The 25,276-nt window shown below is 36.4% G+C and overlaps 1 protein-coding gene across 1 annotated transcript in view; it reads right to left on the reverse strand.

Moving 5' to 3' along the window:
- Positions 1-359: 359 nt before the first annotated feature.
- ADAMTS5 (ADAM metallopeptidase with thrombospondin type 1 motif 5) overlaps positions 360-25,276 on the reverse strand; it is a 44,508-nt gene continuing 19,591 nt past the window's right edge. Inside the window, exons 3-8 of the mRNA XM_063099163.1 lie at positions 20,655-20,822; positions 11,920-12,203; positions 9,926-10,109; positions 9,380-9,555; positions 7,483-7,658; positions 360-3,051 (exon numbers count right to left, since the gene is read on the reverse strand). Coding sequence (XP_062955233.1) covers positions 2,484-3,051; positions 7,483-7,658; positions 9,380-9,555; positions 9,926-10,109; positions 11,920-12,203; positions 20,655-20,822 — 1,556 coding nt within the window. The 3' untranslated portion in view covers positions 360-2,483. The remainder of the gene's footprint in view (positions 3,052-7,482; positions 7,659-9,379; positions 9,556-9,925; positions 10,110-11,919; positions 12,204-20,654; positions 20,823-25,276) is intronic.

Here is a 25,276-nt window from a genome sequence, read left to right on the forward strand (position 1 = left end):
GTTATAGAGGATTTTCCCTTTGCTTGTCGTTCTTTTTGTATACTAAACTCTTATTCTCTGAATTTCAGTTTACAGTTTATATCACTTTTCTCAGGAGTTTAGACATACATTCTTCAGTCAGCCTAGTGATACTCATAAGAAAAATGTAGAGAAAACTTCTTAAAGCATGGAATAGTGGTTTATTTGTTCTAAGCTCTTTAGGATTGTTTCAATGAGATGTGTAAAACTTTATTATTTGGGGAAAATAAATCACTGATAAATTATATTAAAAACCTATGAATACAGAATAGAAAAGCAGAGTAGGAGACAACCATGTTTATTCTTCAATTATCTTTTAATGTTGTTGGGAATGTATGCACAAAAGATAAAAATAAATTTTGCCACATTTGAGTTACTTGATTAAAATTATTCTAAAAATTAGAAAAAGTAACATTGGCCTTTATATTAGTTCTCTTTGCACAGCCAACTAGTTGGTGTGATTTTTAATTTAATTTAATTTTACCTATTTGACTAGTTTTTTTCCCTTTTCTTGTTATCTAGTGATCTCCATCAAATATAGGTTATCAGTCTTGTATAGGCCTCATTTCCAGAACTGATAATTTATTAAGAAAAAATTACCATGTCTAAAGCAAACTCAGTATGAAAGCCAAAGGATGATTATAGGTTTTATAAAACAATTTTTTGTTTGACAAAATAATTTCTTAAGAAAATACTCAAAACAGCGACACATCCATTTTCCTGGCCCGCTGAAATGAATGTGATATAGTGAGATCAATTACAGAATTCTTTTATATTAAAAATATCTCATAATAAAAATAAACTCTCATGAGCTTAATAGAACTCAAACAATGGTTCTCTAACATCCTTATATGCACATCTTTAAAAATAGGCACGTTTGGTATGATTATTATAAAGTTTTATAAAAAACAATTGGCTTTATGGTGCTTCACAAAGAAAAAAAATCCCAATGAAATAAAAACACCTTTGATTTTCTGAGCCATAAGTTGGAGTGGGGGGATGAAGTTTACATCTAAAAATAGATTTTTATGTCTGTGATTATAAAAAATTTTCAATGTCTAACTACTAAAACTGACAACCTACCTAGACAGGCTGTGGAAATAAAAGCAATAACTTCCTGAAAATCAACACATTTCATCACTCACACTTACTGTACTCACTTACTGGTACAGCCAAATGCTTTCCAATCAGGAAAAATCTTTAGTACAGTAGGAATATGCCTGTATTAAAAAAAAACTTTAAGGAATTATTGCCTATGGTGTGGAAACAGTCTTATTAATATTAACCACTTTTCTTTCTGCATTAACCACATTAATGATGATAACCACTTCTAGATGTGGCTAACTACCAAATGATCTTTGCTATTCCTATTAAACTAAGTCAACGAGAAAACAAAACATTGTAGGGAAACTTTGAACAAAACAACAAACAAGCAAAAGCAAACACATTTTAAAGGCTTGTTGTAAGAGGTATAACAGAGTTGAAAGTGTTGGATATGATAGAAGACTCTTTGCTGTGTGTTTTGTATGCATATTACACATTGTGAAATATCAGATGAGAGCCACAGAAAGAGAAAGCAGTTGTGAAAATATAAACTAAGAACATGGTGAAATATGTGCTTTTTTTCTTTTAAATTCCAAGACGAGGATTCTAATTTTTAGACTCAAGTACTGATCATGTACACACACGCAAACTTTCTACATCTTAATTATGCATTAATTTGGCTGGCTGCCTGAAAAAAATACAGGCAGTCAAAGGTTTATGTAAATAGACCCGTGTATGATTTAAATGACTACATACACTGAGATCCTTTTTCTTTGCAGAATTTCTCAGAAGATGCTTGCTGTCAAAATGGTTTTTGACTAAAATTTTATCTCCTGTAGTCAGAAAATATACTAAATCTTATTAAAACAGCAGCAAATTCTTAATTTCCAGTAAAACATCCGCAGCTCTTTCTGGAAACTGGGAGGAGTTGAAATAGCTGCAGACCTACTTTGGTCAAACACTTTTTTTATAGAAATATATATATATATATATGTATATTTTAATAGAACCAAGTGATATAAAGTGACATACCAAGGGAGGATGTATTTACAAACAGTAAAAATAAGCTACTGTGTATCATGGGTGAAAATGATTATGATGTCTTTAAAGACATTCTGTAAGAGGTAGGTGACAAGTGGGAGACTGTATGTTATCTTCAAATGTCCCCTGATTCTACATTCATCTGTGTTTCTTTTCATTCTTGTAGGTCCAGGGGATGTTCAATAACTCCCAAGTTTTTCTGTATTCCAAGGTCACCATTGTCATGTGAAGCAGTGCACATCTTTTGGTCGCAGAGAGCAGATTCTGCCCATAATTCGACTCTTGTTGAGAATGACACCTATGCATGACCTTTTGTTCACCGTGACTGTCTCAGTGATGAATCTTCCAGTTATCTTTGTGCAGAAGACCATAACCACAGGCTAACACTTCTTTAGCAAACATTGCTTAAATGCAGAAGGCCTCTGAGAGAGAAGACATCCTTTCGCTAACTTCCGGTTTCCGTCCTGGCACTGCACGGTCCTGGTGTGCCAGCCCATGTCACAGGTCCTGGAACAGGCCAGCCATGGGCCTGTCACCCACTGCAGCTGTGAAGTGTGGGATCCCACTTTGTTGCTGCCATGGCTGGTGACAGAGTTTGCTTTCTGAGTGGACTTCTTGGGAACAAAAAAACTGTAACGAACATCTAATGCTTTAGTTGGGTCTGTTGCAAGAATCTGCACTATTAGAATTTCCTTTGTGGCCGAGTAGCCCATCCCGTGCAGAAAGTCATCCCTGTGGCTCCAACCACTGTAGTTCATGACGGTTCCGTTGATGTCAATGATAGTCTCTGATGTGGAGATCATGTACTTTCCATTGATAAGGTACTCACCATTTTTCCTTTTCAGGGCTAAGTAGGCAGTGAATCTAGTCTGGTCTTTGGCTTTGAACTGTCGGACTTTTATGTGGGTTGCCCCTTCGGGGATCCTCACAACGTCAGTGTAACCCTTGCTGGAGACAGGAATATCCACAGGGGAGAGAGGAAGAGAGAGAAAGTGGGGGAGAGTGTGGGACAAAGAGAGAAAATAAGTAAGTACTTAAATGGATAAACAAATAGAAATTCTTCAAACGTTTTTCCTTATCTTAACACAAAGTTTTAACATATTTAAAAGATTAGTTTGAAATTGGCTTTAAAAATTAATTTTCTTATGACAAAATAAAATTGCAGTTAGACTATCATATTATATACATTTTTATTGAGATGCTTAAAATTAGGATAATGCTTGTAACCTACCTTTACTTTAAAAATTTATTCTAACTCTAATCAAAGATTTGTATGACCATCACCATCTGCTATGGCTTAAATAGCTACTCCAAAACTCTTGCTGAAACTTAATTGCCATTGTGATGGTATCGAGAGGCTGATCTGTTAAGAGGTGATTAGGTCATGTGGGTTTTTCCTTCATGAATGGATTAATGTCATTATCATGGGAGTGGGTTAATTGTAAGACTGCGTTTGCAAGTGAGTATGTGGCCCCCTCTTGTTCCCTCACACTCTCTCTTTGCTCTTCTGCTATGGAATGACTCAGCAAGAAGGCCCTGACCAAGACGCCTCTCCTTGATCTTGGACTTTCCAGCCTCCAGAACGGTAGCCAAATAAATTTCTTTTCTTTATAAATTACTTAGTCTGTGGTATTTTGTTCAGGCAGCAGAAGACAGAGAAAGACACCATCCTTATCAAATTCTATCATCTTTACAAAGCTACTTTATGTTCTTTCTGGCACAAAATGGAATATATGTAAACACAAACTGACAAAAATCTGCTCTCAATTAATCTCACAGAAATCTTTAATGTCTCTCAAACTTGTTTGCACATCAGAATCCCTGGAGATCTTTAAAAAATTCCAAAGCCTATGCTACACCCCAAAACAATTAAATCCCCATCTTTCAGGGTGGGGCATAGGCAGCAGTACTTTTGAAGCTCCTCACATTGTTGTAATGTGCAGACTAGTTTGGGAACATGGGTTTAATTATTTGCTGAACTTGTGACAGAGTAGAGGCTCTGCTTCTATCTCTACTAGAACTCTGGATTTCATGGGGTAGGACATGAAATGGAACATAAAACTTGGTATCTGGATAATTGCTGGATGCCCCCGCCACCCCCAAAGTTACTGAAGCTTAATCCTCACTGTACCTGTTGAAGGTGGGAAATCCTATTATGGAAATTGAAAGGTGGGGCCTTGAATAGGTGATTGGATTGTAAGACCATACTATAGTGAATGGATTAAAAACGTAAGCAATAATTTTTGTTTTCTCTATAAAACACCAAGTTCTGTGTATTTTGTTATAAGCAACAGAAATGGACTAATACAGAAATGATACTACTATCATAAAAATTTTTAAAAATGCATTTTTAATGTTTTAGCAAATTTTCTTGAATGCTTAGTGTCTATGAGACATTATGATAGGTTGAATAAGGCTTTATTGTAGGTGACTAATAAGATAAATCTCTAAAGATCCATCACGTGCTCAGGAGAATGAGCAAAGGCATAAATATCTCTAATATCCATAAGCCTATGGCAAACAGTAGGACAGAAATGCTAATTCACCAAGAAACTATACCCGTGAGAAGTCATCTTTTGCCAAAATCTTTGCCTTTATCAGTAATTTCATAATAAAGAACCCATATGTTTTACTTTCCTAGTTATTTAAATAGAAGCACTATTGCTTGTGCAGTTTGATTAATGTGTATGAAAGTGAATTGTCTGATTTCTAACTCTTACTCAAGGTTAAAGATTATAGGGCAACTGATTCATACACTAAAATATGGACATTAACCAGTTTCCTTGACTACCACAGGTAAATGAAGTTGTTTTCTTATGACTATTTTCAAGTACGGCTGACAGGGAAAGGGAGTCTTGTTTTGTTCAGGGCTGTCTGCACAGTACCAAGAACAGAGCCTGTCATGAAGAAATATATTCATTCCTAAATATTAAGCATGCTGACATGGAAGGGACATTTTAGTGGGGGCAGTCAGGCACCCACCACTCCCCACAAACAAAATATGTAATATCAATTGGTAAGAGCTATGAAGAAACAAAGCAGGGTAATAAGATAGAGATAATGGTGAGGTCGGGGGAGAGGGCCTCTTATTCATTTAGGATAGCCACCATATGGGGAGGTGACATTTGACAGAGACCTAAAAAAATTCTGAAGGGAGCACTGCTAAATTGGGGAAAAGTATTCCAGGCAGAGGAAACTGCACACACTTGCCTGTTGCCACGTTTGAGGAGTGTTAGTGAGTTCAGTGTGGTTGGAGCTGAGAAAGAGGAGGGGACCGTGTTGACGAGACACAGAGCAGAATGGGGGCTTCATAGGTTACAAAATAGTGTTGGACATTGACTCTAAGTAGGATGGAAACCACTGGAGGGTGTTGAGCCCAGAAATGCCATGCTCTGATTTAGGTAAAAAAGTGATGGCTCTCCTTGTTTGATGAAGAGGAGACTGTGATGGGCAAGGGGTCAGGAGACAAGTGGGAAGACTGCTGTGACGGTCCAGGCAAGATCTGATGATCACTTAGGTTGGAGTGGTAGTGGCAGTGATGGTGGTGAGGGGCCACCAGCTTCTGATATATGATGCAAACAGAGCTGATGTGATCTGCTGATGGATAAATGGAGGGCATGAGAGAAAATGAAAAGTGAAAGATGACTCCAAAGTTTTGGGTTTAAGCAGGAGGAGGATTGAGTTGCCATTTACTGAGATGGGGAAAATTGAGGGAGGAGTGAGTTAAGGTCAGTGTCCCGTTTGTGAATAGGCTTAAACTGGATAAGGTATTTTAATATGCATAATCTTATTTAATCCTCAGAACAGTTTTCATTGCAAGATAATTACTATTATTTCCATGCTACTTTTGAGAAATCTCATGGTAAAGAAATTAGGTGACACTTCCAAGATCACATGGCTTGTGAATTATTGAGCCAGAGCTTGATTGCAAATATCCAGCACCAAGATCAACAATTTTCTTTTTTGTAAATCACACGAGGCCAAGGCAATTTATTTGGGATACTCGAACAGGTCATTTGAATCCTCTAATTGGTCAAACCAATTTACAAGTGGTTTAGATTGAACACCACTTACTGCTATCACAAGTTTCTTTATCTTTTTACATGATAGCAAATGTACAGATAATAGTTGTCCATACAAGAACTTTAAAATGTGAAATTTAGCATTTGAAAAGTGGTTTATAACTTTATGTAGAAAGAATACATAGCATATAGTATATAGGGTATTATTTTAAAATAATTGAATTTCTTTTTTTCCTCGTTTTTTTTTTTTTGGTACAAAAGAGCCTGTGCATCCTATGACTTAAGTTATAGCCTCTGCTCTATTCTAGCATTCATCAAACATGTAGAATTGGGTAAGTCCTAATCTTTCAGAGTCCCAGTTAGGTCATTTGTAAAACAAAAGATTGGACCGATCATCTCTAAGGTGTCTTGCATCTTTGAAATGTATAAAAATGCAGGATGTAATTGGACATGCAGAATTTTTGACACAGATGGCCCAACACAATTAGGTGAACAATTATTATTTCATTAGCAAATAGGATTAGTAATGCATATTTTAACTCAGAATAAATTCCTCAGTCATACATTTTTAAATCATATCAGACGTACTTTCCAGTTTTTTATGTGATACTTAATATTTTAAATAAATCTTTATTGTTAATTTGGTTTTCATATTACTCTCAAGTTAAAGATAACACAGCCCCTACATCAGGAATATAGGTACCCTCAACCAATACCACTCCACATAAGAGTGGTTTGTGAAGAGGACAAACAATCCTGTATTCCTTCAAACTCTTTAGCCAACAGCCATTCTATCTGCTAGCATAATATTTTATGCCAGAAGGTGCTACTTTATAAACTTAAGTATTTAAAACAAAAGTGTAATCTAGCACCATGAGAGGAAGCAGGAGACAGACACTGCTGTATACATTTCTTTATAGAGTAGATATAAGCCAGGATAATTCACTATAAAAAGGATTTGTTGCCGACAACCCTGCAATTAACTTACCTTTTTCAAGGAGATGTGGTTTCTTAGAAAAACACAGCCTAATGAGAATTTGTATTGTTGAAAAAAAAAATAGCTATGATAGAAACCAGCCATCCTTTCATAAATTATGTCTCAGGAATAATAGATCTGCAAGATAGCACTAACGTGGAATGTCACCCATTTTTTTCTTTTCAGTTTTCTGACTCTGCAGGACCTTGACCCCCATGGTCATCACAGTTTATCTGCTTCTAGAGGCGCCCTGAGTTTCCACTGAGCACCCAGAGCTTGATTCATCTCCTCTCCTTGTGTTCTCATAATTTAGAATGTGTTACCAGGGCCATGTCAGACCTTCTACAGGTAGCTTATGCTGGAAGGGTTCTATCATATTACCTTTTTTTATTGAAGGTTCCAATAATCTTTGTACAACTGGAGTTGTCTCCTCCGCACACTCCACACTTGTCATACTGCAGCTTGGAACCAATGATGCCATCACAGCCAGTTCGTACACACTTCCCCCGGACACAGACAGAATTACTGTATGGCCTGCATTCAGTCCCATCAGTCACCTGTGTCATGACAAGCACATCAGTAGTGGGAAATACTGGTGCATAGGTATTTGGTTCCTTTAGTAAACTACTAAATTCTAATTTGTGATCTTTGTGTTGAATTGAAATAGATAGTACATTGAAAAATGAACAAGCAACCCACTCCTCTAAAAAAAAAAAAAAAAAACAACAAAAAAAACCCCACCACCACCAACACAGTTTCCAGGAACATCTGACTGAAAAATCCTTGATATATTGGCAGAAGGAAGGTCTGGGAGAAATCTAGGTTATGCACTCTCTACATTGAGCTTAATTCTGAATGTGTTAGGAGAACTAAGGTACTCATCTCTGTTTGTGTATACTTAGCACATTCCTTTTTCTAATCTTTGCTTTTTACATTGATAGAAATGACCTGTTCACTCAGTGTTTGGGGCTATTGCATGTGTAAAGAGCTGAATGCGAGCAGCCTTGAAAATGTAAAGATCCTTTTTTGTTGCATAATTGTTGTTATAGTCACACATTTGAAAATCTAAACTTGACATTGAAAATCATGTCATGGTTGGAGAGCATTCCCTGTTATGTGCTGAATTATCAGACGCTGAAATAGATACAGACAAACAGATTAGTGTAGAAAAAGGAGTCTGGGGAAGTCAGAAGAAAGTACTTACTGGAAGAGACTACATATATTTTGAATAAAGGAACTAGCACATAGTTAAAAAGCTAGTTATAAAATAGTATGTACATGAACAGTTTGTGGCTCATGCATGTCAGTATATATAAATACTTGTAACATGTATGAATATATATATATACTCATATATAAAAATAAACATACATATTCTATATTTGTGTATACACTAAACTCTCTTTTCATATATGTATAAGTATGTGAGTGAATGTATGTGAGTGTAAACTGAACTAGAATATACTTCAACAGTTTAATAGCTCTCTAGATGGTAGTAGTATTTCCAGGTGATGTGTTTCTTTTTATTTCTCTGTAAAATTTAAAAAATAAAAATGTATTATTTTGTAATCAAAAGATATATTTTAAAAATTATATAAGTTGAACATTAGCTTATTTTTCAATAACATATTATAAATATCCAAAGGCCAGTTTCAGAGGTGGTTTTAAATATATTATCTATTTGCAAATTAGATAAAGAGTATTTGCAAATTGCTGCATAACACTGACTATAAGAAATAAAACTGCAGTATATCTAGAAAATGCTCATCTGTGAAAAGTAAGGTATAACACACACATTCATGTTATATATTACTAGAGGGACAGAGATTCATACCAGGGGTTGTGCAAGACTTACTCAAAAGTCTGGGTCAGAGATCCTGAAACCTATCTTCGTGACTCATCAGAGGAATTTTTAAATAAATGATAGAAAAATAGAAAGTTTTCCTGCTTTACCGTCCTTTTGACAAATGTGGTTAGGAAATACTAGTTGTTTTCATGACTATTTTGAAGTTAAGGTCACACTTCGCCCTCCTTGACAGTGAGTTACACTTCTCAAAAATAGCCTTTAAAACATTTACTTGTTCTGTTTATAAAATAATTTTCATTCATTGTATAAAGTTTGAAAATATAGAAATTATAGAGGTGAAAATAAAAACCCTCCCAAATCTAACCACCTGCAAAGAAATGACTGTTTATATTTGGCATCTCCAGGCTTCATTCTACCAAATAATTTCCACCAAGGATGCCTCCTCTTTCTGGGCAGCCTGTGTGCAGTTACCTTTGGAGAAAACACCACATAGTAGCCGGTGCCCTTGGCTCTGCACGTCAGTTTGCACACGTCCCCTGGCAGAACACCTGCATATTTGGGAACCCACTCCACGAAGGTTTTGACTCCTTTAGCATCAGACTGATAGCCATTTTTGGCCTCGCACTGCTCATGACGAAAAGATTTACCTAGGCAACAAACATGTTAAATTATTACTTTATCTGTTCTGAAACTTAGATATGTTCTTGTGCACTTAAATAAGGAATTAAAAAAAGATGCTGTTTTGTCTTGCAGATTCTCTTTACACACCAGTGTTAACGAATTTTATCTATTCATAGAGTTGAAAGCTATTATTTTCTTCCAACACCCTGAATACGCTAACTATAATTCATAATAATAATTTAAAAATCACTCATGTTATTTGTTATAGATTTGCACATTGGTGGAACCGTGTGCAGTACTAGATTAATGCCATTTCTCCAGCCTCCCCTATTTATTACTGCTAGAATAGAAGCTACACATGGCACTGGTGGTGGCTGACACTTGGGAGCAGCGTACCATTGGGGGGGCAGGGCATGACACTGCAGGAACGGTAGATGGCTCTCTTCCCTGTGCAGTAGCGGCCATTGTTTCTGGGGGCAGGGTTATTGCAGTGGCGATAGGCAAACTGTACTCCTCCCCCACATGAGCGAGAACACTGGCCCCAGGACCCCCAGGACCCCCAGTTGCCATGGCTTGATGTCTGAAACAGAAAATAGAAGATATTTTAACTCAGATAGGAAAAAGACATTCCAAATGTACATTTGGAAATCATGTACATTTAATGAAACAATGGAAACTTCATCACAAGTACAGTTAAATTCCCAATGAATTTAACATGGTCATGTAATTGCAACACATTTCCAATTCTAAGCAATTCATTTTTTCAGGCCCTCCCAGCACTAGAAGATCTCAAAACACCACTCTAAGTACTGAGCACACTGCAAAGATTACCTCCTTTTTCTGGGCCATTTAAAATTATACCTTCTGATACTACACATATCTGTTAAAAACCACTGACTCATGTTAACTTTTTGTCCTCTCTGATCCTGGATCTTTAAGGAAATGTATAGTGCTGAAAGTTTTGCATCATGCCAGGCATGATTTGATTGTGTTTGCATCTCTTTCTCCCTCTTTAGCACTGAAATTCTGCTGTTTCTTTGTCAACATCACACATCTTGTCTGTGACAGACTTTCTGCTATGTACGTAAATGTATTTGATCTGAATTTGGCTTAATTCCTAATTAGATGCAAAAGAGACTGAAGTGCACCCACGTCATACGTGTACACAAACTCCACAGGGAATGAAGAACCCTTTTATGACACCCTAGTTTTATTCCTCTGGAAATATCGCAGGAGAAAACTAGGAGGCTCCAAAAGCAAGAGTATTATAAACTGCTTTGCTGAGGGAATGTGTGAAGAGCTGCCTGGGGTTGCCCTTGTCAAGGTATCTGTAATGCAATGTTGGGTGACAGCCTGGAAAGACAGAAGCGGTGAGCATACAGCAACACAGCAACACTCCTTTAGAGACTATGCAAATCTTGTGACAGTGAAACACACACATTGCTCAGGCTTTGAAAATTAAGGGGGCAATTGCCACATCACATGGCAGCAGATGTGTTTCCCTGGAGCAGCCATGGTGACTTTAGCACCTAAAATCAGAATAACTTGCTTTCAGGGGGAAAAAAATGACCATTTTGGAGCTCACCAAATATGTATAAGGACTAAAAGTGTCAGCTCTGCTATTATTTCCTTAGTGAATTTAAGTAAATCTATTCTGATAATTTTAGCAAGGGAAGCTTGAAAGTGAGTTTCCAAAAAGTGATTTGCAGCATCCTACCTGGGGTCTCAACTAGACAGAATCTGGGTTCTGTGTTTATTTGTTAGAGCTTCTAACCTGTGAAGAAATCCCTATTATCTGGATTTTCTCCATATTTGATTACTGAGTGCTATGGATTGAATGTCCCCCTAAAACTCACTGAAGCTTGACCGCCATTGTGACAGTGTGAAGAGGGTGGGAAATTCAATAATGGTATTTGAAAGGTGGGACTTTTATGAGGTGAGGATTGTGCCCTCATGAATGAATTGATCTGTTCATAGAGTAATGGGCATGGTTCTGATGGCTTTATAAGGAGGATAAGTGAGGAGGTTACTCTCTTGCTCAGTCCATTCTTTCCATGTGATAACTCACATTGCTAATAGAGAGTCACCCCACCAAGGAGAAGGCCCTCACCAGATCTGTCCCCTAGGCTCTGGACTTCCCAGCCTCCAAAACTGTAAGAAATAAATTTCATTTCTTTATAAATTACCTAGTGTAAGGTATTCTGTTGTGAAAAACAGCAACGAACTAATACACTGAATATGGCTGCTGTGGGTGGCTGTAAATAGATCTCTAAAGGAAAAATATTTTAACTAGGAGATAAAGGCTTCTGATGACAGTGTCCACACACGTCACAGGAATGCCCTTCACATCTTGGGTCTCCAGGCATTGGGTAATGAAAATAATCACTTACCGAATAATACTTTTTCTTGGTTTTGTCCACACACTTGCCCTGCAGGCAGATCCTCCCCTTCCCACAAGGTGTCCCTTCCACAGCAGGAAGCTTCTTGGTCAGACACACCATCTGGCCTTGGCGCACCACGGCACACCACAGGCGAGCACAGACGTCCATGCCAGGACACACAGAGTACTCGGGTCCGAAAGTCAGGTTGCACTGTTGAGTGGCATCATAGGTCTGTCCTGGGAGTTCTTCAGGGCCCAAGATCTGCTTTCGTGGTAGGTCCAGCAAACAGTTGCCTACAAGAACAAACGAGATTGACCACTGTCCTGTGTTTAGGTTTTAAACCACTAAGATTGCAGATCTAAAAATGAAACACGCCAGCTGGTATGGAAACATGGTGCATCCACAATGCCGCAGTGGGATGCCCTGGAGAAAGGACTCTGCAAGGGACAAGGCTGGGCCCCACCTTAGACTCAGCAACACGCTCCAAGATTTTCAGTGGGTGATGTGCTCTGGAGTTTCTATAACAATGGAGGTATTGCTGGCAGTGGTATGATTAAATAAGATTGTTTTGTAATTACTTGAGAAAATAGCCATTGTGCTGAGGCAGCAAAAGAAATTAGGATGCACACAGAGGAAACCAGTTAGGAGACTTAATAATAACAATGATAATGAGAAAGCATTTACTCTACAGCTCTGAGAAACAGAGTTTGTCCCTGGCAGTCCATCTATACCTCATTCTCCATTTCCAACTTACCTCTTCCTCATGCGCCTATCACATATCACCTTGACACTAATTCCATAAATAAAAACCAAGGTCAACTTACCTCTTCCTCATGCGCCTATCACATATCACCTTGACACTAATTCCATAAATAAAAACCAAGGTGATACCTTTCATTCTTGCACTCACTCAACAAGCATTTGCACAGCACCTACAATATTCTAGAAAACAAACTAGGTATTGGGAATATTGAAAAATGACCCAGATCTACCTGTCAAAGTCTTCTAATAAAGTGAAGGAGGTAGAGTAAATAAAATATTTCTCCCAGAAATGATCAAAATGTTAATTAAAAGATCTGAAGATTCAGAGAACAAAGGAGTGGTGGGAGAAGAAAAGAAACAATCTTTGATAATTTAGGACTAGACCACTTTTTATACTCTTTTCTTTTTTCTTCCCTTTGTGTCTGTTATTTAATGAAATTCGTATTTTGGGTACTTGGAGTGAGTGTGCTCAAACCAAGCTGGTGTCACATTGCACAGGCAAACAGGAGTAAGATAGGAATCGAGGGACCCTGGCATGTGGACAATGCAAACTCAGAAGCTGAAATGATTCCCCAGAATCCCTGTCCAGTGATCAAACATCATTAATTTTCTCTTGTCATATATGCATACATGCATATTGCCCATCAGTTTCTGTGTTTTTTTGTTTATGTAATTTTAGGACTTATACTGACTATAGCAGCAATAAAAATAATAACAAATATTTGTTACACACTTACACTATGCTCAATTCTTTACATGTATTAGCATATTTAATTCTCACACGAACCCTATGAGGCAGATTCATTTATTTTATTTATTTTGCAGATAAAGAAACCGAGGAATATAAAAGATAGCTCACGTACCCAAGGTCATGTAGCTACTAAGGTTTTGTGTTCAGTGCCTGATCTCTTCATCACAAGCCCGACTGTCTCTGTTTAGCATGTGGATGGCTGTTTGTAGTATCACTGAAGGGCAGACATGTGTAAGGATCCCTTAAACAGTGGATATTGTGCCTGGTCTAAAGTCTAATCCTGGTGTAACACTAAATGGCCGAGTACTCTTGGCCACGTTAGTTAGTTAACCTCTCCCTAATTTATTTTCTAAATCTGTGATATGTTTTTCTTCTCACCATGTCACTGTAAAAGTCAAATTAGCTAAGAGAAATATGAAAGGTGACCAGAAAAATAAGAAACAACGATAATTGGTTCTATGCCCAATGAATTTAACAACAATTTACATGTATTAGAGTTATTCTTTTATTCAACAGAAAAATCATGTTCAGATTCTTACTTTACACTGAGAAATAAAATATTCAGCATATTTCAAGTATAATACAAATGTTTGTACAACCACATTAACTTTTCTTCAAAGCAATACCTTAGAATTTGTCAATCTGCGATGGAGGCATTATATGAAAATGAATAAAGAGCAAAGTTCCTATTTCATTTCTGAGCCAGAACGTTTGAAGAGGTAAAGCTTCTGAAGGCAAGCCAGAAAAAGCATTAAAAACAAGTATTCAGCCAAAGAGAACTTTGGAGAAAAAACATCAAGTTAAAAGAAACACATCAACATCAAGTCAATAGGAGAGAATGACGTAAAGTCTCACGGTGCTTTGTTTACAAGACACACTAAGATTGGGCACTTCAGAACTCCATGGAAAACGTTATCTTCATTGCAAGATATATAAAGGAGTGCTGTGTAAACCAGGGACTGCTCACCAGATTGCTGATGTTAGAGGACTATCAACAAATCTCTGAGTCAGCACGAATGCTTTCCAATTCTTCAAAAGTGCTGTTTTAAGAAACTTTTTATTTTACTAAAAAGCACAGACCGTAAGACTGGGTAACTAAATATTAGCTAGGAAGTGCACATGGCATGGGTTTACCTCATTTATCTACAGCCAAAATAATGCACCTGACTGTGGATATGCAGAAACCCACTCTCCCTCACTAGTAGATGATGAGTGAAAAGAAATGTATAATGCAAACAGTTCGAAGTCAGCTTACAGCAAGGAGACTTTGAGATGTGACATCTCTTCACAGAGTTTCATCCAGCAGTATAATTTTTAAAAATGAGTAACATATTTGCTTTGCTACTAAACATAAGGTACATCAGCACTATATTTTCCCGTTAGAGGCCATGAATGTGAAAATGACCTTTTCATGCTTAAAATAAAATGATTTATTTCAGAATTGCCATTAATTTATTACTCCAATATTGTCAGTATTAGGATTTGTTGCTGCATCAGTTTTGGTTTACCCTGAGATAGTTTATCAATTTCATTTTCTTTATGTTGAATTATATCCTTCTGCACTGAAAATGGTACAGATTATCTCTGCCAGATGGCGGAGTCTACCAAATGCCAGGGAACAACAACAAAAATTAACATAAAATCTGATCTTGAATCTCACGGTATAAACAATTTTAAATCTAAGTAATAGTGGATTGATATATATTTGCCATTGTAAAAGATGTATACAATTTGGGGTGGGGTGAAAAAGGAAACGGATCAATCTTTCAGTATCATTTATATTGACCTCTAAGGGCATCCAAACTACACCCTGACATTTTCTTAATCTGTTTTTTCTTTTAGTCTCAACCACTTCTTCACATCTACTTCACATACACAGCGACAACATAAGACAGCCATCCCCACGCTAAACAGAGGCAGGCTGGCTTGTGATGAAGAGATCAGGCACTGAACACACACCTTAATAGCTACGTGACCTTGGGTAAGTGAACTACCTTTTATGTTCCTCAGTTTCCTTATCTACAAAATAAAATAAATGAACCTGCCCCATAGGGTTTGAAATTCTGTCTGGGCTTCGCTGCCAACATTTTGTCTGTTTGTCCTTTTTCCCACATTGCCAACTTGCTTCTTTCCTCCCTCCTCCCTTCCTCTTTTCCTTCCTTCTTTCCTTGCTTTTGTTTTAACATTTTGTGTCTACAGATGGATAGCTTATGAAAGAAATCAGGACCAATGTGTATATATTGCATATGGTCTTTATCACCCATGTTAAGTTAGATGCTCAAAATAAGGCAAAAAAATTAAAAAATAAAATGCAGTGATGTGAGATGAACAGATAAAAAAAGCTAGAAGCCTCTCAATTGCCATACAAGCCCACTAATGGGTGACGGAAGGTGCGCTATGCGTTCAGAAAATGGGACAGAAAAGTTTCTGGTTTTATACATCTGACTTCTAGCACTATTTGTCTTTGATATTAATAATTAGTGGAAATTAGATTAATGTGTTTTTTATTTTAATATTAATTTTTAAATATTATTTTTATATTAATTTTTGTTGTTGTGTTCCCTGGCATTCGGTAGAGGCTGCCATCTGGTAGAGATATCTGTACCCTTTTTTTATTGCAAAAGGACATAATTCAACATAAAATATGAAATCAACAAACTATATTTCAGGGTAAACAGAAATTGATGTAGCAACAAATTCTAATACTGAGAATGTTATTGTTCTTTATACTTTTATTTTTCCTCCCTATTTCTAGCACTGTCGGTATTTCAGCCTTCTCTTCCTTTTCAATACTCAGGCCTGAAATTAATCATTGGGCCGAATATCCATGGCCTAGGAGAAATCAATTAATATTCCTAATGAAGCATCCAAAGGAGCCTGTCAATACTGCCTTCTCTCCCCTTCTGCTTTCTATCCTCATCTCCCTGACCCTGCACTTCTTCTTTTAGGTCTTTACTTGAATGTCTGACATTAAAAGAGAAATTGATGCACTTGTTTGCTCTTTGATGAGTCATTTTGGGCCTAGTGACAGATAAACAAAAAAGAGCATTGACAAAGAAACAGACAATTGTTGACCAAAAGGAATTCAAGGGGGTCTGTTTGTGAAGCTGTTGGAGGCATTAGGTGCACTAATGCAATGGCAAGAAAATTGGATTAAAAGTTCTCTGTGATAAAGGATAAAGCAAAGCTTTTAAAAAATGTAGGCCACCATGGCCTTAAAACATGTTTTATTTTCACACTCTTTTAAAGACCATACAAGTATTTATTGTGAAAATCAAAATACAACCATAATAGGCTATGAATTTTATTAATACTACCTTAAAAACTGGATGTGAAACTCTTATGGCTGGCTTTACAGATTGCACTTAACTAAAGATAGAGAGAACTGGTTTTTCAACACCATTTTATGTCCAAAGTTCTGTGTTAAGTCTCTGTAAACTTATCTCTTTAAATATGCTATATGCTAATTTTTCAAAATGGTCTGCAGATTTTCCTTAGCAACCTGCATCGTGGATGTTCCTGAGCTGTATCTACTAAGGTGGTGGGCTTCCTCATGACCTGGCACTGTGGACTTAGGGATACAGAAGACACAGCTATCTTTTTTGGCCTCAAGGTTATTGAGCATTTGAGAAAGGAAATTCAATAACCTGTTTTCACTGCACAAATTCTCTGCCAGTGCTTACCTTTATTTTCGAGGATCATACTCCCAGCCAGGCCTGCCTAGAGCTAACTTCTATAAACACTGCAGAATGTCTATAAAGTATCTTGGTCGGGGGCTGGGGGGGAGGGAATCCCAGAGACGTGGCTTCTCCTTTTCTGAATCACAAATCTGCAGACACAGTTACGTTAGAGTGTGCACACCGAGTTTTCGACCATAATCAAATTGCTGCATATTTCTTGTTGGAACTAAATCAGGAAACACTCATTACTAATGAATTTAAATTTGGCAGTGGGCGAGTGCTAAAAATGCCCAGTTACTTAAGGCTAATAATTTAAAAAATAAGTCAAATGCTTTGAAATGAATTTTACTCTACGACCTCATTTCTCCAGCATTGCTGGAGGTGGGAGGGGGAGGGATAAGACATTATACATAAATGGAATTTCCAGATAAGGTACCATTGAAAAATTGTATAAATTTTGTGAGAATACCTGCTTAAAAATAGCAATTACTTTGCAGCCTTTATATTAGTGTCACAATTTAACCTTCTTAAATAACTGAAAATAATTTTTTCTGTCTATTGATTATTGCATCATGGTGAAATACAGAGGAACCTTTAGGAATCACATGTTGTAATAGGATTTTTGACCTTTTGGAAAATGGTACCAGACAACTATGCCAGTTATGTTTTAGGACTGCATTTTACAGCTTTTCTGGCTTCTCCCTTATTGTAAAATGATATGACTTCTTGCTGTCAGTTTACCTGTCTGAAGTCAGCTCCCTACACACCCCCCACGACTTTATTTTATTGCATAATATTGTGACTGGTGGAGAAAATTAGAACAGAGGAAATAGTAGAACTATAAAACCTGAATCAATGGGTTCTGAGTGGAAGACTGAGTAGCTCCCTATGAGTAAAGTGGAAAGGCTTTATGATATGGTTTTGTGATATCAGTTTAGTCTTCTACCAAAGATGGCATTTGTTTGTTTTTCTATCATCTTGGGCTTTAACTTTTTTCTTGGTTCTCTCCTAGGCTCTGAAGTTGAAATGTCAAAACCTCAGTCATCTCAAAGTCAGGTTTACCAGTTCCTATGGCCATGCTTTCACTTAAATTGACTTACATCAGTTTTTTGGTCACAATGTAAGTTATTAAACTATTTGAATTTACATTTAGGTAAAAGTGCTGCAGAGAGTACTGCTGTTTCAACTCTGTATCTGTGTATACTATTTTGAAATAAAATGAGACATAAGTAAGCTTTGCTATTGTGCCAAGCTGTCTTTCATTGTTTTCCATTATTCTGAAATTAAACATTATAGGCTACTGATAAAACAGAATTTTTTTTTTTTGGTTAAAACAAAAACTGCCTAACCAAAGCAGCCTATTCAAAAGCAAGAGAGTCCAAATTGGATGAAATAAATTAATAAATAGGTAAAATATGAGCATTTTCTGTCCACAGAATTTTGGTAATTGAATTTATTTATTTAATATACATATGGGAAATTCAGATAAATATTTATCAATGCAAATGAATAACATCTATTTCTACTAAAATTATGTTCTTAGTTCTCTATCATGACTTCTTTGGAATAGAAGCACAAATGTAAAAAATGCATAAATTTGTTGTAAAATTTAAAAAATCAGAGCATGGACTCCTTTAACAATAGAAATAATGTTTAAAAAAAGGCAATGGTGAAAGCATATTTACTGCACAGAAAGTAAGATCATAAATTCCATAAATATGAAATAAATGAATCATTCCAAAATGACGGCAGTAAGGAACAAAATTCTGCACAGCATTGTAATTAGCTGACCTAATACTTGTACAGGAAAAAAAATTTGTTCCCACTTTAGCCATAAGTATTTGCTGCCTTAGCAACTAAATCCATTCATTTAGTAATTCAAGGTTTAGTTCAACCTTTTGGAATGTGTAATGTGTGATCTTGAAATAAAATATTAATGTTATTTCATTTTCAGAAAACCTGAAAAAAAAATGAAACAGCAAAAGCAATATTAAAAGTGGAGACTTAAGATTCCATCCAGGAGGGACTTAATAGATATTGGCTTAATCAATGTGGATAGGAAGATAATTAAACATTCATTTTAGGACATTATCCACATATAATCAGTACTGTACACTAAACTAAAACTAAAGTTACCATTCTATTATTAGTCTAAAGGAAAAGCCTAATACATTCTTAGTATTGTTTATAAGTCTTTTACGATATTGTGATGTCCTTTCAACGAGCAAAGAATATTTATTCTGCAATGAAAGAAATTTTAAACCAAACTGCACCTAAATTACTTTTAGGCACAAGGAATTAAAATAGTTGCAAGAAGCAGAAGCCTTACCAGTTTATCACTAATGTATTGAAAATAACTTAATAAACAGATTCTGGCTACATGATATAAAAGAACTGTGTAACTGAATTCCTTTTCATCTGAAATGAATTGAACCTGTCAATTGCTTTGACATGATGTAGACAAAGTTCAAGATGGCCAACACACTAAGAAATGATGAAAATATTAAGTCATAATCTTGTGGGACTGAGAAAAAGACAGTTATCACAGATTCTCTTTATTCAACTTTGAACCACATATCATGAGATAATTTTGTGGAAAATTATGATGATCACATCCATTTAACTATCAGTTTTAGAAAAAAACTATGAGAACAGAAGAAAGAAATGAGAATATGTCCATTTCTGTAAGATGAGAAACTTGAACTGCAGATCTCTGAAGATCTCTTCCAACTCTAATGCGTCTATCCTCCTGTGTTTCTATGATATCAAAGTAATAAAGAATGCTAGGCAATTTGTAACAGCTTGTTTTAAAGATTACTTAGGGGTCAGAATTTATTATTTCTAAAATTATGACTTCCTCAGTATTTTTCTCTAATCACTAATCCTAGTCTTTTGGAATGTAATAAAGTATGCTTAATGTTCTTGAGCTGTATCTAAAGGATAAAGCCAAAGATTTTCTTTTGAAGTTCTTAAAGTGTTTTCCCATCATGCAGATTGCTTTCAATTTCTGTTCTGCAGATTTTACTCCCCTTTCAGGAGAATCTGCTGTCGGGATGAAACCAAATTTTGCCAGTCAGTGCACATCTAAAGAGCTTCCTTTCCTGGTTTATGTTGCCATAAAGAGAATTGGGTAGAATTGTCACCTACACCTTAACCACACCCCTATAATAGGCATGTAAGAAATAATTCTGAGGCATATTAATAGCAGGGAAACCAAGATGTCTGCCAAAGTTCTCACAGGAAGTTAGTGGTAAAAGAGGAAATAAAAGCCAGGCTTTCAGGGCACTAGCTAAGCATTCTGTGTGGTCTCCCACACTGCCTCTCTTTTGAACTTTCCAACTCAAAAGCAAAAATACCATAGCTATAATACCACCAAGGACGTTGGTATGACACACCAACAGGCAATCAATTTCCTTGTTCCTTTTTCTGACACTATCTAAACAACCGTTGTCTTAGAAGACAAGATGAACTTTATGAGAATAAAATGAAGTAAAACTCCTAAGAATCCCAAGTTTTGCTTCTGAGCCTAGATCATCCTGAGTGATACGTACCATGGCCATCGTCCAGGAATTCTGTGATGGTGGCTGAAGTGCATTTGGACCAGGGCTTGGATGCATCAATGCTGGTTAGGATGGAAGACATTAAGCGCTTATCTTCTGTGGAACCAAAATTTTCTTCGCAGAATTTGGAATCGTCATGGGAGAGGCCAAGAAGATGTCCTAAGGCAGAGAAGGGAGGAAGGCAAATAATAGCTGATTTTGTATTTCTGTGTTTTCATGACAATTTTCATAGCACTTGATTTCTCCCCCCAGTTGTAGATGAATTCATTTTAGCTGCCTTCTTCTCACTCAGACAAAGTCTGGACCCACAGGAAAATAAAAGCTGCTTGTGGTTAGTGGAGCAATTACATTTGGTGAACATTTAGATGAAAACTGAAAAATTAAACTAAGGAGTGGATGTTCCCATAATTCATCTGGACCACATATGCTCAGTGACATGTAGAAACAAAATCTAGAATTTGTGAGGACACTGTGGGATTATGTCATAGCCCTCACCACATATTAATTTGATTGTCTAATATGCCTTCTCTGATCAACCTTAAGCCCCGTGAGATCAAAACGCACCTCCCCCCATTTACTGTTGAAACTTCTGTATTTAACTTAATGCCATGCGAGTTGCAAACACTTAATAGACAGTTTTTGAATGTTGTTAACTTCCATTTACTTGGTCAGGTAAATAGGTAGCTATAAAAGAGAAAAAAGAGAAGTGAAATTTGTAACTTTTTGGTTTCATGCACACGTAATATTGCTTCACCCTTTTGTTTAACTATTTAGGAGTTGTGAATGTCTACTATTCTCACAAACAAATAGCTGATTTTGAAAAAACGCTTATCTACATTTAAGAATTCTTAAAGTACCAAGTTGCCCATCATGGAGTGTTAGAGCTTGAAGAGAGGACAAACACTGGAAAGGTAACTGATTGTTCAAAACCACTCAGCCAGTTGGTATTTGTGCTTAAGCCTCTCAACCACATTCTCTGCAATCCCCACATATGCTGTTTCCATTCTACCAAGCTAAATATTATTTCACAGAGTGCATAATCACATTCTTATAATCATAATCACATTCTTATAATCTGAATTAATTGCTTTTTATTACATAAGATCATTTTCACAGTCTAAGGATAAAATGGTGTTCTACAATAAATCTAAAATGCTGTTAAAAAAATCTGGGGCAGGGGCCGAGCCTGTGGCGCACTCGGTAGAGTGCTGCGCTGGGAGCGCGGCGACGCTCCCCCCGCGGGTTGGGATCCTATATAGGAATGACCGGTGCACTCACTGGCTGAGTGCCGGTCACGAAAAAATGACAAAAAAAAAAAAAAAAAAAAAAAAAATCTGGGGCAGCAGTTTGTAGAAACTCTAAAAAAGTAGACATCAAATCATCCTAGTAGGATTTTTAGCAAAGCTTTCTGGAATCATACACAGACCACTTAAAAGAATGTAGAAAAAACTACAGCAAATTGATTACTGCATTTTCCTTGGGTTCCTGAATGCCAAATGCAGGAACTTTGGGCATTTTATCTAAAGAGTTCAGTGTGCACCAGTAAAATCCAACAGAGATGAAATCTTTCATGCCGCATTCCAACTACTTTTGGCCAACTTGTTAAATCAACAACACCTAGTAACAAAATTGTTCACTGAGCAATGACTGCTGTTGTGGCTGAAATTAAGTGACTAGGGCTCGGTGACCTTCCAAGTCTTCACATTTTATGTTATTTATTTCAATAGTATTTACTAGACTAGCAAGTTTTCTCTGGGAAACCCTCCCACTACCACTCACATTTGATTTGGTCAGTAGCATGAATGTGACTCAGTCTATAAAGTATGTTCCCAAGTAACTTGCAAAGGAAGATTATCAGGATCTCATCCAATTTTTAAGTGGTATGTTGAGGTTTTCAGGGAACTCACAGCTCATAGAAAAACAGAATCTTTCATTCATGACCTATTAAAAACTGCTTAAAGTTACTTAGTACATCAAACACTTGTTGAGAATGCAGTCTGTGCTTTTTGAACTTTTCCAAAGTGGAAGATTTATCAGCGAACACTGTGGGATTTGTGTGAAAATTTCACACTCGTGTTTTCCCTCTGGCATAAAAGCGAGGGAGAAAAAGTGGCTCAAAGTGACCTTTGCAACATGATATTTATTTGAATTCAGCTTTTACCTTTTTAAAAAAGTGAATTTTGCATTCTATTTCATGAGATATTCATATTTGTTTAATGGGCCAGTAGTCTTTTCCTCTAAATCTGTATAAATAGCACTTTCCATATGCATTTGTATTATTGCATCAAGGAATTTCTAGTTCATTTAGAGGGTAGATTTTAAAATTCTGATTTAAAATATAGGCCATATGGCAAATACTAAATTCCCTTTGAGGAGCTTAGGAGAGTATCTCAATTTTTTTCTTTCATGCAGCAAGGTGAGGCATATAATTTTAAAGATTTTGATTACATAAGCAATGGCAATTTACCTTTTAAATATTTGGGGATAATTTTATGAATCTTTTGGCATGATATTTGGCATAATATTGTAAATTTTATGCTCCTCAAATTTACTGATTTATCAGTATAACTTGCCACTGTAGATGTATATAAGAAATTCTATCAGAAAAGATTGCCATTCTGAGCATGAACAAATCTTAGTTCCACCTCAGAAAGAGCTAAAAGGAGATGTGAATTTTGTAAGATCTCCAAAAAGTCAGGCAGCAACTAACTGCCTGAGGTTCAATTGAAAGAGACCGACTCTTCTGAGGGCAAATGAACATTCTTTCCTCCATGGGAAAAGTCTGTCAGCTGGCTGAGAGAGGTATGGGCAATGCGAAGAACGTTTATTAAGTACCTAAAGAAACAGGCAGCTAGTAGCAGAGGAGCTGGAACCAGGGCACAGTGAGAAACCCATGTGACTTCCTTTCAGGGGCTGGACGAGAGTTGAAAGGGAAGATCAATGTAAGAGACGTTTGGATGCTCTTCAGGAAAGATGTGACACACATACTAAAGGCTCTGAACAGAAAAATGAGTGGTAATTTCAAATGTGAGCACCCAATCAGTTATGCTCAGACATCTAACATCAATCTGAAATTTGCTGATATCATTGAACCGTGGAATGGCAAGGTCCATACAAAAGCATAGGCTATTTTAAAGACCTGCTCACATTAGAGACAACACACTACGATACTGAAAGCTTATTAAAAGAGAAAATCTGAAACCTAGAAATTTAAAACATGTCTCAGCTGATAACTGTGTGTTTCAGGTGAGGGCTGTGAAAGGGAATTGGAATTTATCTTGATTACCTAGGGCAGTTTTTAGCTTTTCATACATATACTTTTTCAGAGAGTTTGTCCATGAATCATCCACAGAGATGTTTAAAATGAACGGCGGGGACTGGAGATTAAGAATTTCTGCAACAAGCGTCAGTAGCAGATGGGATTTAGACATATGTGTCCCAGAGAGTAAAATAGCATGTGAAGAATATAAAGAAATGTTGGAGAAAATGTTTACAATGCCTAAAGCAATTCCTTGTTTACATCAAATTGTATTTTATGATGGGCTTTTAGAGCAATACAGAGCAAGAGTTAGTCAAAGAGTGAGGTCTTGGAGGAGGCAGGGGGACAGAGTCCAGAAACCCACATAGAAAGCCAATTCTCACCCTTAGGAAGAAGAAGAAATATTTCTTTCTTGGGAGTCACAGTGTAGAAAGAGAAGGGTAAGGAGAGTTCAAAGCAATTTTGAAGGGTAAAAGAAGAGATTTTAGGAAGTTTGATCAAGCTCCCTCAGTAAAACAGGATGTAAAAACTCCTAGCAAGAGATTTAGGAGCAGCAATTCACAATCAGGATTGAAAGCAGAGGTCCTAAAGTCTTGTTTTAGGGAAGAATTAGTGTTTATATTTGGAAATATTTGTAATCAGTAGACATGTAAGAGATTGAAAAGCAGTTTGCTTGAGAAATTTTGTTTACTACTTTTTTTAGTGAATCCTTAATTCTTGGTGATATAATTGGAAACTTCTTACCTAAAATCCTGAGGCAATTAAGGAGCAAACATACTTGCGTAGTGGATACCCTTGTTAATGACATCTGTATTTATATACCAAATGAGATAAAGAAAAAAAAAAGAACGGGGAAAAACAGAAACCAGAGTGAAATTTAGAGAATAATGCAATTGTCTAATCCACAAGTATTTTTCTAAGGGATGCACACATCAGAATTGTATTTTGCTGTTTGAAATTGTTAGTAAAAGTCACAGTGTAAATTTTAAGTGCTTGAAGAAAACAGTGATCTATTCTTAATAGATTTTAAATCATGTTATAAGTAGCACAGTCCTGCTAATGAGTGTCCATCACACAAAGTATTATCAGGAAGGAGTTTATCTGAATTGTGCTAAGGAAATGAATTTAATGGTAAATACTCAAAACACAGTCTATAGGGTCAGGAGACTCAGTTACAGTGTTCGCTCAGAATAGTAAACGATATTCACCGGATAATATTTCTTTTTTTTTAATAACTTTGATTTAAAAATTCAGCTTATAGTGTGTCAGAATTTTTTTCTTGTTAATTAATTAATTAATTTTTGATGGCTGGCTGTATGGGGATTGTTCTTTTTTCTTTTCATTTACTTATTGA

This window comes from Cynocephalus volans, chromosome 1, assembly GCF_027409185.1.
Source record: "Cynocephalus volans isolate mCynVol1 chromosome 1, mCynVol1.pri, whole genome shotgun sequence".
NCBI lineage: Eukaryota > Metazoa > Chordata > Mammalia > Dermoptera > Cynocephalidae > Cynocephalus > Cynocephalus volans.